At 41.1% G+C, this 12,696-nt stretch overlaps 1 protein-coding gene across 1 annotated transcript in view; it reads left to right on the forward strand.

Annotated features, from left to right (window-relative positions):
- Nucleotides 1–12,696, forward strand: part of DCBLD1 (discoidin, CUB and LCCL domain containing 1) — a 63,428-nt gene that overhangs the window by 26,291 nt on the left and 24,441 nt on the right. The window contains exons 3-4 of the mRNA XM_023650974.2: nt 9,017–9,151; nt 10,743–10,794. Of these exons, the coding sequence (XP_023506742.2) occupies nt 9,017–9,151; nt 10,743–10,794 (187 nt within the window). The remainder of the gene's footprint in view (nt 1–9,016; nt 9,152–10,742; nt 10,795–12,696) is intronic.

The raw sequence follows: 12,696 nt of genomic DNA on the forward strand, positions 1-12,696 counted from the left end.
CTCCTCTCCTCCCCCTCCCCTTTCTTCCCCTCCTCTTCAGTTGTCTTGCACACAGTTTATTCTTTCTCTAAGATGTCTAAGAGCAGAGAACACACTGGTCCCGTCTCAATGCTTTGAGCACTCTTCTTCCACCACGCAGAGGCTGAGCTGCAGCAGCACATCTTGCTCTACCCCTCCTGAGGCTTTCCTCGTGACCTACATTTGCCCGACTCATTCCACACACGTGGTAGGGGTTCCATGAGCCAGAACTGACTCTACGTACAGATGTTTTCCACCCATCCTTGTGAGACAAGCAGAGAACACATATTCTCCAAGCTCGTAGTATATTGAGTTTGTCTTTTTAATTTGTTTTCACTGCCATTGCCAGTCCACCTCTTTGCATCGATTTCGTATTAAAAGAGCCTCCTGATTTTTCCCCTCTTCTTTTGCCAGTTCCCATTTCCTCGAGGCCGCTTGAGGTTATCTTGTTAAATATCGTTTTCATAATTTCTTTCTTTCCTTTATTTTCAAAATTGTTAACTATGCCCCACTGTCCCCAGAACCTTGTTAACACGGCATTCAGGGCTCACTCGTTTCTACCCACACACATTTCTACTTCATCTCTGAGTCTCACCATCTCCATGCCTTTTCCTAAATGCATCGCCCTGGTACATTTGTTGATGTTTTATCTCCATGTGTCTGTTTCTCTCTTCCTTCGCCTGCTTTTCTGCCCACATACACACACACACACACATACACAGAGTAAAGGCAAACCGCATCCAATGCTACCTACCCTAGAAACTTCTCTGATATCCGCAGTCCTGGTCACTGCCTCTTTTGGGTTCATGTTGTTTTTCTAAGCCTTCAGTAGAACACCAATCTCATGCTGAGATAATTATTTTAGCTTCTCTACCAGATATGAGGTTGCTTGAGCAAGGAACTGCATTTTATTCACCCCTCTAGTATCCCCCATTGCTTAGCATAGTCTTACAACTGCAGATGCTCAATCAATGTTTAATGAATCTGATTGCATATAGCTTGATTTTGGCGAACAATATATATTAAAAAATCTGGGTTTTTACAAAAGAAAATGAGTGCCTTTTTTTTTTTTTTTTGAGGAAGATTAGCCCTGAGCTAACATCTGCCGCCGATCCTCCTCTTTTTGCTGAGGAAGACTGACCCTGAGCTAACATCTGTGCCCATCTTCCTCTACTTTATATGTGGGATGCCTACCATAGCATGGCTTGCCAAGCGGTGCCGTGTCCTCACCCGGGATCCGAACCGGCGAACCCAGGGCTGCCCAAGTGGAACATGCGAACTTAACCCCTGTGCCACCAGGCCAGCCCCTAGAGTGTCTTTATTCACAGCATAGGAAGAGTCACAGTAAGATTCCTTTACCTATGAACATCCCCTCTTCATTTAAACATTTAAAGTCTTGATTCATGTATAATTTTAGGACTCTGCTTATTATATAGAAAAGAGCATGAAATAGTAAAGAAGGTGCCTGCGATTGAGCATTTAACTATGTGCTGTATACTGGGCTTAGTACTTGAGAGGTACTAACTCATGTAACCCTCCCAACGGTCCTGGGAGAGAGGGTCTATTATTAACATTCACACATAAGGAAACTAAAGCTCAAAGAGCTCAAGTAACTTGCTTACGATCACTTAACTAGATCTGGGATCCAAGTCTGGGCATTTCATTCCAGAGACCCCGCTCTTAAGCACCGTGCCATCCCAATTTCTGTGTGACAAAAGCCATCTGATCCCATGGCTTGTGCATAAAGAAGACCTGAGCTATAGTTTTTGTTTGCATTTGCTGGAAGAAATGGAAACTTCTCCAGGCCTCCCCATAGGGGTATCCTGAGAATAAAATGGAGTTCTGAGAAATCACTCACGTACAGAGGACTAGTACTAATTTGAAATTTAAAAAATGCTTATTAGTCAAACTGCTTAAGGAGGCATTGTGGTCAGTGATAGAAAGAACCTGGTTTACTACAGGAATCTAATTCTAGTCAGTTAAATTAGTGGTGTTCTGCTAAGTGATTTGCACAATAGGAAAACCAGGAAGTTCAAGAATTGTTCGCTTCCATTTCCTGTACCTCCACCTCCACCCTCGATATTTTTTTAACCATTGTCAGTGATGTAGAAGTACAACGATGTGAAGTCAACTGTTGATATTTGTATTACGCTTGTGTGGGGACCTGGAATTGGCCACCCCAGGATATGTCTCTTTGGCATCGGGATTATTTGGGGCTGATTGCTTTCGATAAACTGGGACAGGGAAGAAGGCTCTGAGGAATGGAACTTGCCCTTGTTGGGACACATTTCCATTTGTAAGGTAAATCTCTAGCTGTAAAAGGTGCCTCCCTCTCTGTACCAGGAATAAGAAAGGAGATGACCTTCTCTCTAGAAACTCTTAATCAATACCAAAGGCAAGGACTTAAATCTGCATTTTATTGTGCTAGTCTGGTAACCTCCTGTAACTGACTTCCCTCCCCCTCCCAACGTTGGCATTTCTTAAGGATTAAGCATCTTTCCTTAGGATAGGAACTGATTGCTGCACTCACCTGTGACGGCCCAGCTCCAGACAATCGACTTGGCTCCTGCTACGCCCATCGAGACAGCAGACCACTACCTGCTGTGTCCATCAAGCACTGTGCCGACAGGGCAATCTTGTGACTATTGTGGGAGGGACATTTCAATCACATGTGAAACACACTGTTTGGGGGTATATAACCACTCTGTGCACCCCACTTCTTCGGTGCCCTTTCTTCCTTCTGGAATAAAGGCCCTGGGCCATAGTTCCTCATAAAGCTTTGTTTAATTTTCTCTTGCTATTCTGTCTCATGTGAATTTAATTCGTTCTCTGGCCAGATGGACCCACATTTGGGAAGAGGAAATGTCTTCCTCCCCTACACTTGGAACAAGAGGAATGGGAAAAATAGGAAATAATACTAAGTGTTTTGGCTCATAATTGCAACAAGATTTCTGTGATAATTTTTTAGAATGATACACATCTGGAATACTGCAGTAAGATCTAATCATTAGCCTTGTTTGTTGATTTTTTTTAAAAAGCCCACATAGGGAAAAACGTAAGATTGGCAGCATCTATTTTGCAAATGGTTTATATCTCACAAAAATATTATGGAGAATGCAAAATTCTTATGACTTTTAAAAATAAAACAAAAGCATTCAAAGAAATTTCCAGTTTGTGGAGGGTTGTTTTGGGCCTCAAAGACCTAGAAGCACATTCTCCTCTATGATTGGGGCTACTTTTGTGGAAATTCTTGAGGAGGACTGCTTTTTGTTTTGTTTTGCCTTTTATGCCAAGATAGAATTTAGAAAGAACCTTAGACTTGTAAATTTGTACCCGCCAGAATGTTCCACACTAGGTGTCTCATTAACATAACCATAAGCTTCAAGGAGAAAAAGCTATTGGCCTCCTCCTTTTCCCTAAATACTTCCCTGGAGACACACTTTGATTTACTGTCAGTAATTGCCATCTTTTGTTGGGTGAAAAGTAATGGCCTAGGTGGGTTTCTTCTTGACTTGGTCCCATAGCCCCAAGGAAAGGCGCACCTTTGTCTAGGAATCCGCCTGGTTCATTTATCATCTGTCACTGATTTTTGTCTGGGAACCAGAGACCGAAACTCTCCAGGGATACCACTTACATTCTTACGTGACTATGGTTTTAATGGCCCAGTCCAGGAATATCCCTTTTTTATGCTAATTTCCTTCCTTTTCAAAGAAAATGGCCCTGAAAAATTCTGTAATTTTGTACAATGACCCTATTGCAATTAGCAAGCAAGGACAAACCCTGCCATTTGACTGCACTGGAAAAACAAATGGAAATGGACACAAGTCGAATGGCGTTTGCCGCTTCAGCATTTCTGGAGATTGTTTCATCAGCACGTCTCTGAACACAGATGCTGGCCGCGCTGGGTACCACTTTCCTGGCAGCTGGTAGTGTGCTGTGCAGCTGGCTCTGCCAGTGGCACTCCCAGGGAAGGTCACGGAGGCTCACCAGCATCTTCTTATCTGTCATGCAAAATTAAATGTGTATGAAGGTGTTCATAAGGTTAATGAAGGTTTTTAGGAGACTTTTGTTGTTGTTCAATTTGATTTAGGACAAATCTCTCAGGAGTTAGGTTTTTATTTGATCGCAGTGTTTTTCACCACTGAGAGTGTGGTTATGGAGGGGGAGGGGTTTCTTTGTTTTTTTAACAGCATGCATATCATTTTCTAAATACATCCCTTTCACAGATGAAGCAATAATTTAGTTTCGTCAGTTTCAAGATCAAAAGCACAGAACCGCCTGAAATGACTTGTAACAGTTATTAACCAAACTATCATTGCCTTATAATAGTAAGTCCAGAGACTGAGGCAGACAGTCCATGGAGAATGGAGCAGTACTATAAATTGCTGCACAAATTGTCAGATTACCACAGAATTAAGAGGATTCCGGGCTTGGCTCTGGGCAGACCATTCATTCTTCTTTGTAGGACAGTTTTCTTTTATTCAAACATAGAAAGATAAACGGTTTCCCCTCTCAGCTGCTCATGGGACAGTAGCCCCAAACAGGGGATATGTTGAGAGTCACTCAAAAAAGGCAGCTCCTGCAGTTCCTGATGGTCCAAGGAATCAGTCCATTATCTACTCGGGCTTGGCCTCGTGTCTGGTGCCAAATGCCACAATGCCATTCCATTTGGTATCACTGATAACCTTTCCCACAATCTAGGGCTACCAATTATGTACACAAAAGATAGAAATATTTATTTTTCCTGATTTTTCTGCCTACTTGATGAACAGCCTTTCTGCCGTGCCTCAGTCTGATGGGAATTTGCGACTGCAAAGTAAGATGGAACCTGCCTCACAGACAAAGATAGAGGTGAGGGAAGATAGGAGTTGGATGGGAAGTCCAAGTGCTATGAAACACGCAGCACTGCCGGTTGTGAAGCACACATCTGATACTGAACCTCTTAATCTCAAGTTCGTGTGCCCAATGCAAAGTAGACCAATCACTGAGCCCTAGGTGCTTGGACGTGGAGAAAGGTTTTATTCAAATTGGCCAAAAGGAGAAGGCAGGAGGATGGGTTCTCTCAAATTTGCCTTAACAAGAGAAGAAAGCAGGGGCGTTTATGGAGCTAAGGGAAGTGGGAGGGCGGCTGGGGGCTGGCCATCCCGTGATTGCAACCTCCCCGAAGGCATTCTCTTTCTTCTGTAAAACAAGCTCACAAGGGGCTGGCCCCGTGGCCGAGTGGTTAAGTTCGCGCGCTCCGCTGCAGGCGGCCCAGTGTTTCCTCGGTTCGAATCCTGGGCGCGGACATGGCACTACTCATCAGACCACGCTGAGGCAGCGTCCCACATGCCACAACTAGAGGAACCCACAACGAAGAATATACAACTATGTACCGGGGGGCTTTGGGGAGAAAAAGGAAAAAATAAAATCTTAAAAAAAAAAAAAAAAAAAAACAAGCTCACAAATCCTCTGGACCTCTGAGTCCTCCTCAGGTTAAACAAGAAAACTTACTGAGTATCTACAGCAACCCACAGGTTTGCGTCCACGCAGAGCTGTGAGTCCTATTTTTAGGTCTGCTCAAGTTCTTCAGACCCTCTTAAGTAGGGTTGAGGGTCCAGGGTGACTGAAAATCGAGGCCGGTTTAGCAATCCAGGGACACTGGCCAGGATGGAGAATATAACCGTGGTCAAGTTAGAAGTCGGCAAGCTTCCATTTGGGTTTCCAACAAAACTGTCTCTGTGAATGTTTAAATACAGGTGTGGACCCTTTTGAAAAGTCAGGATGGAGAGTACTAACGGTGAAATTTATTGTTGGGGTAGATGTGGGTGGAGAAATGCTTTCTTAGGAAAAGATATCATCCTCAAGGGAGTCTGGCTGTAAATAGAACATTGCTTAGGACAGACAGACTTGTAGGATCCTTCAGTGGTTTCCCATTAATTATTTTTCCCTCTCACTGCCAGTCACATTTTTTCTGTTTCATCTCTTTTCCCTTTTAACTCTAGGAATGCAGTTATTAACTTCCAGTCTGTGAAAAGGAATCTTTATCTGTCAGACCTTCAGACAGGCCGTTTTTTTTTTGGATGTTTTGCCCCAGGCAGTACAGCAGCCAATCCTCAACTTCCATCCCCCACCCTCGACTGAAGCTCCCTCTTGTTATTGTGATGGTTGTGCGATGATGAACAAAATAACTTTTAATGCTGGCATTTATATAGAGATGGTATATTCTATCCCCTTCAGGGTTTAGTTACATTTTTGCGGCACATCAATAAGAATATAAGAGAGCTTGGTACCTGTGGGGTAAGGAGGATTAGAGGAGTGTGTGTTTACGTTTTCTTTCTTTGAACTTTTCCCAGAAATATTTACATGCCTATCATGACTTTGGGAGGATGCAACCAAATTAGTGTTTTACTATATTTACATGTTTTGGGTCTAGGAAATCATATGTATTGCAGAAAAACAGTGTGATGGTGTGCACTCTTATCTATTTGTATAAAAAATATACAATTTTGCAACTTTTCCTTTCAACTGTTCCATAAAATCTTTTAAAAAATACCTTGCAAACAAGTTCTCACTGATAGTCGATTTAGACTTGCTTAGCTCAACCATTTTTGTTAGAACTAGCTGGAATGCTATAGAAATTTAAAGAGAGATTAGTATTGTCATGACCATTTGGAGAGGAGTATCTATGTTATTTCCTCTTGATAGAGGTAAATGTGGGTAGAAAAACATTCTAATTTATTAATAGCAACATGGAACTAGTTATTTCATGTTTATTCTCGGGTTTGCAAAGCAAGTATCTTCACTTCTTATCTGTGCAAAGAACAAAGCACTTTCAAACATGTAAAAGAAACAGAATAAGTTGCAAAAGTCAAGCATAGTAATCTGACTCACTTTAATTTTGCAAAAGTGGTTCTTATTGTACTTTAGTATACAAAAATGGATTTAGTATAAATTTCCTATCTACCATGCTTGTGAGCACTATTAAAGATCATAAAAATCCGTATATCCATTACACCAATTATTTTCTTTCCTTTCTTGCTTGTCCATTCTTCTCTTCCTGACTTCATGATATTTTTAAATGACAGGGTTGAATATTTTTATGTATCTTTATAATCAGGGATAGCTTTTAAAAACTGACTTTTTCAAATACAAGAACATATAACTTCATTTCAGTTCAAACAATATTTGGAAGGCTGCCACATGCCAGATATTGTACAAGCTGCTGGAGATAAAGTGATGGATAGAAAAGTTCCTGACCCCATGGAACACAGTCTAAAAGGAAAGCATACATTATTTGTTTGTTTTTTAATAGATTCATTTATTTATTTAATAAGTACTTATATAGCACATTATATGCTAGATACTATTCTATGTAATTTGCAAGAATTAACTCATGTAAGTAATTATATATGGTGAGTATTTCTAAAGAGGAAAGTGATCTTGTTTATTTGAGTTTCGCCATAACTTAGTAATAGGGAACAACAGAGATTTGGGGCATGAGGGTAGGCACACAGCATTTCTCTTTTATTCTATTACATATTCAGAATGTGAGACCTAGACAGGACCAAAGGGAAATCCGGTCCGTTATGTGGGGAGAGGAATGCTTATTAGTTGGGTTCATGATCCTCTGAGTCATTCAGCAGTTTGGTCTCTGTTGGTTTTGGCTAATGTAACCCAGTTTTATGGGCATTGAATTAGAGTGGCCTTTTTCTTCCCTTCTTCCTCTCTTAACCTGATGTTGTCATTGTTGATGCTGTTGACTCTTTCCATACTGTTTTATTTGGGGAGAAGTTGATGAAGAATACCTCTCTTCAAAATTTGCTTGCTAACCCTTTTTTTCATAGAAATTATTATGTCTCGAGTACATGACCATTTACAAACTAAATTTTGATTTGAGTAGTCTTCGGAAGGCCTTTTTTTTTTTAGCTCCAAATCTAATTTTGTCTATTGAAAGTTCAGTGATCTTCCTATTGCTTTTCAAGCAACTTATTCTAGAAACAATATGCTATACCCTTAACTGCATAATTTATGCTATGCTATTCTAAAAGCCTTTAGAAATTATTCTGCTTTTTTATAAACCTCATTGTACAAATCAAAATAAATTATATGGGTTAACCAGAAGTTACTGTAAGAGAGAGAAATAAATAAGCTGCATGGGAATAAGATTTTTACCGTGCGTTAGACAGTCTTTTAAGTTTGGAACCTCAGAAAAAATGGAATTTGTGAGTTTCTTTGAGCAAATGTAGGAGGCCCCTAGAATATTACTCATAACACTTTCCTGACTACCTGTCTTAGTCTGTTCAGGCTGTTATAACAAAATACCACAGGCTGGATAGCTTATAAACTACAGACATTTATTTCTCACAGTCTGGAGGCTAGGAAGTCCAAGATCGTGGCGCTGACAGATTCGGTGTAGCCATTGGTGAGAGCCCACTTTCGTAGCCTTCTCGCTGTGTCTTCGCCTGGAGGAAGGAGCAAGCAAGCTCTCTGGGACCTCCTTTATAAAGGCACTAATCTCATTCAGGAGGGCTCCTCTCTCATGTCCTAATAACCTCCCAAAGGCCCCACCATCACATCGGGCATTAGGATTCCAACATGTGAATTTTGGAGGGACATAAACATTTAGACTGTACTTTAAGCAAATTTAGGAGGCCCCTAGAATATCACCTTTGTGATAATGTTTTCTTTACTGCCTAATGGTTTTTACCTCTGTTTGTTAGTCTTCTTTTTACAAAAACCAAAACCTATCTCTTGGGTTGTTCACAATGAACTAGTTCCAACCCATTGCTTATCTAGAGTTAGCTACTTCCCCCCTTGGCTTATCTATTGAATTGAATTCACATTCAGTCACTAAGCATCAGTCTTGGTATTAAGCTAAATTTCAGTTGAGTAAAGATTAGAATCTTACATTAAGTGTTGTCTGGTAAATTTGACCTTTAAGGAAGAAAATGCCATATACTGATTCTTTGCGCTGGTCTAAATTTTAACATGTGCCACAAGTGTGCTTTGTTTCTAGGTCCGTATTGTGGAAGTATGACTGTTCCCAAGGAACTGTTGCTGAACACAAGTGAAGTAACTGTTCGCTTTGAGAGTGGATCCCACATTTCTGGGCGGGGTTTTTTGCTGACCTATGCCAGCAGCGACCATCCAGGTATAGGAGACGGATCAACATAAATCTGTAAACCTTTGTCTGTCGTAGAATTTCTCGCTACTCACCATCTCTGGATAGAATCGTGACCTCACATACAGAATTAAGATGTGAGGGAAGAGAGCAATGTCTTTGTTAGTAGTTAGGTCTGAACTGAATTCTTTTATAGTACACATGAGATTGATCAGCTGACTCATGTGGGAGAGGGTCAGTCTCATTTTCCTAGAATCCTGGAATGGCACATCTTTGGGGCTACCCTCCTGACCCTTCTAAGGTCTGGCTATTCTCTGGAGCCCTCCCCCTTCCCTTTTCTTAACTCAAAGGACAAGTCTTTTAACGAGTGACCCCCCCCCACCCCCACCCCCATATATACACACCAGTGCACCAGCACAGGAAGCATGTGAGTATCAGAGTGCCCTAACCATCTAGCTGACACATGAGTGGGAGAGAAGGGGAATAGGAACACTGATGAGAGAGGAAAGCATGGCCTCCAGGCCTCTTGTGCTCCAGAGTAATTACCATGCAGCCCACTCCATGTCTGCCCAGGGGCACAGAGGTGCCCAAAGTTTCTGCTCTTAGTCCCGTCTGGCAGAGATACTCTGGGAAGGGGATGCACCATTCATCTCCCTCTCAGCCAATTGGATCTGACCGGTCTCACCAGGCCCCAGCATGGCCAGTGTTCACCATATATTGCTCCCTGAGAACTATTGAATGATTAAGGAAGGAAAGAATTTTTTCAGCAAGTGTGGTATATTTTGGAAACTGTACTAGGTTGGCCTAAATGCATCAAAATCCATAGTATCTTAGTGTCTCCATTGGTGAGTTTTAGTTCAAAGAGTGTACTCCTTGGGGCTGGCCTGGTGGCATAGTAGTTAAGTTTGCATGCTCCACTTTGGTGGCCTGGGGTTTGCCAGTTTGGATCCCAGGCACGGACCTATGCACCACTCAACAAGCCATACTGTGGCAGCATCCCACATAGAAAACAGAGGGAAATTTCACAGATGTTGGCTCAGCGACAGTCTTCCTTAAGCAAAAAGAGGAAGATTGGCAACAGATGTTAGCTCAGGGCCAATCTTCCTCACCAAAAAGAAGAGTGTACTCCCTGGTCCTCATTGATCAGAGTTGACAGGCTATTTTTGTTCTCAGTAAACACTTGGTTCTGTGGTCACCCAGATGCCACTAGTTAAACTGTTAAGTTAAAATGTTCTTCAGCCTTCTCTATGAACCACATTGGGCTTTTGAAATTGTTTTCCTCCTGCCAAGGGAGGTTATACACATGATCCTTGTAGGTATGTAGTGGATAGTAACTAACCAGTGTTGCTTTTTCTCTTGGAAATAGATTCTGTTATTATTCACTGGATAACCACTGAAAATTATCATTGGTGGTAGAAAAGAGAAATGAAGGGAACTGATTAAATCCTGGGGACAATGTTCTCAGTTTTGATTTATGTTTAAACAGGAGAATTCAGATACTAGATAATGAATAAATGCTTTTTAAAAATTGTCTTTTTTTAAAAAAAAAAGAAGTCTTTCAAGCATGAATGTCCTGACTTCCATTCAGTTTGCTAATTGCAATTATCTTTATTTATGACAGATTTAATAACATGTTTGGAACGAGCTAACCATTACATGAAGACAGAATACAGGTAAATATAGGTGTCCTAGCCATGCTGCAGTCATATATTGCTGAAAATTTTGTTTTCCTTGACATTAAATCAGATAAAATACCTTATTTGTACTCAATTTTTTTAAAAAATCGTCTGTGTTGTAACTAACGAGGAATATTTGAAATGGTTTCTTATACAGCAGAGGTCAACAAACTTTTTCTGTCAAGGGCCAGATAGTAAATATTTTAGGTTTTGTCGGCCATGCAGTCTCTTTGACATTGACTCATACAGTTTCTGTTGCTGCTGTAATGCAAAAGCAGCCAGACTGTATGTAAACAAATGAACGTGGCTGTGTTCTGATAAAACTTTATTTACAACAATAAGCAAGCCGGCTGAATTTGGCCCATGAGCCACAGTTTGCTGAGCCCTGTGGCCTACTCCAGTACCAATGAGCCATAAAGGAGTCTAGGGTGCATTTTTCACTGGGCCGGCATTTAGGAGCAACTTTTCTAATTCTTTCACTTTCGGAGGAGGTTCATTTTGTCTTTCCCACAAAAGAGAAACCTCCTGAGAGTAAGAGATGAAATTTCTCATCCCGGCTTTACTTTAACTGGAAAAATTACTTAATCTCTTTGATATACGTTTCCTCGTCTGTGAAGGCAAAGAGTCTACCGCAGGATTTCTCAACCCTGGCACTACTGAGATTTGGGGTTGGCTGTTCTTTGTTGCGAAGAGCTGTTCTGTGCTTTGTTGGATGTCCAGCAGTATCCTTGGCCTCTGCCCACTGTGTGCCAGTTGTGATAACCAAAAATGTCTCCAGACTTTGCCAAATGCCTCCTGGTGGGCAAAATTCACCCCCAGTTGGGAACCACTGGTCTAGAGATCATTGTCAGCAGCAACACTAACAACTCTCACTCCCTAGAATGCTTTCTCAGGGCCAGGTACAGCTCTCTGGACTTCGCATGGAAGTGACTCATGTGAATGTTCCAATGTGCCTGCAAGGTAGGTTCTGTTATACCCTGAAACAAAGGCACAGAGCAATTAAGTAACTTGCCCAGGGCTACACACTTAACAAGTATACCCACAGAATCAGGTTCAAGTGTCCATGATCCTAACCATCTCAGACATTCTAATAAATGAGATTATTGTATGTGTGGAATCAACTCTAGTGTTAACTACTATTAAGTTCAGTAGAGAAAAAACGAAAATGATCAATAATTAAATGTTGTTCTGTAAAGTTGCCATTCATCCAATGTAGACATGTACCGACATTCTCCGAGATCTCTCTAGCCATATATATATTCCCAGTGGTCATAGGGCCTCTGGGCATCAATGGTCACTCCTATCCTCCTAAAGAAAGGAACATACTCAGGCCTACAGGGCGATGTTATGGTGCCGGATCATCTAAGCTGTAGCCCCGCCGGTCTGTAGTGTTTAGTTAAAGATGAGGTATGATGACCAGCACAGTCTGCAGTCCTTCATCTGTGATTGCAAAATGTAGAAAGCTTTAAAAGTCAAAAGGTTTTTGTAACTCATTTGGTGGCAATACCTGATTAATGTGACCTTAGATTCGTTTGACAGCAAAATTGGACTAAATTAACCAGTCTATTTAGTCTTCATGTATTTGCCTTAATGTGATTATTCATGTGATTCAGAGATATTAATGTTTTTGATTAATATGTGCAGACTTCATTGGGATCTTATATCATATATGTTGTTGGCACTGTTTTACTTTTCTAAAATCCAAAAAATTCTAGATTCTGACATACTTCTGGCTCTAAGGGTTAGGATAAGGAATTATAAATATGTAGTAGATTCCTGGTTATTTTTATTTCTTGTTTCCTTGATTGTTGCTGCAATGCTGGCCTCCAGAATGTCAATGGGAAAGAATTATGAAGCATTTATTTGGGTAGTTTTGATAATTAGATGGTGTTACACATC

This window comes from Equus caballus, chromosome 10 (assembly GCF_041296265.1).
Source record: "Equus caballus isolate H_3958 breed thoroughbred chromosome 10, TB-T2T, whole genome shotgun sequence".
NCBI classification, from domain to species: domain Eukaryota; kingdom Metazoa; phylum Chordata; class Mammalia; order Perissodactyla; family Equidae; genus Equus; species Equus caballus.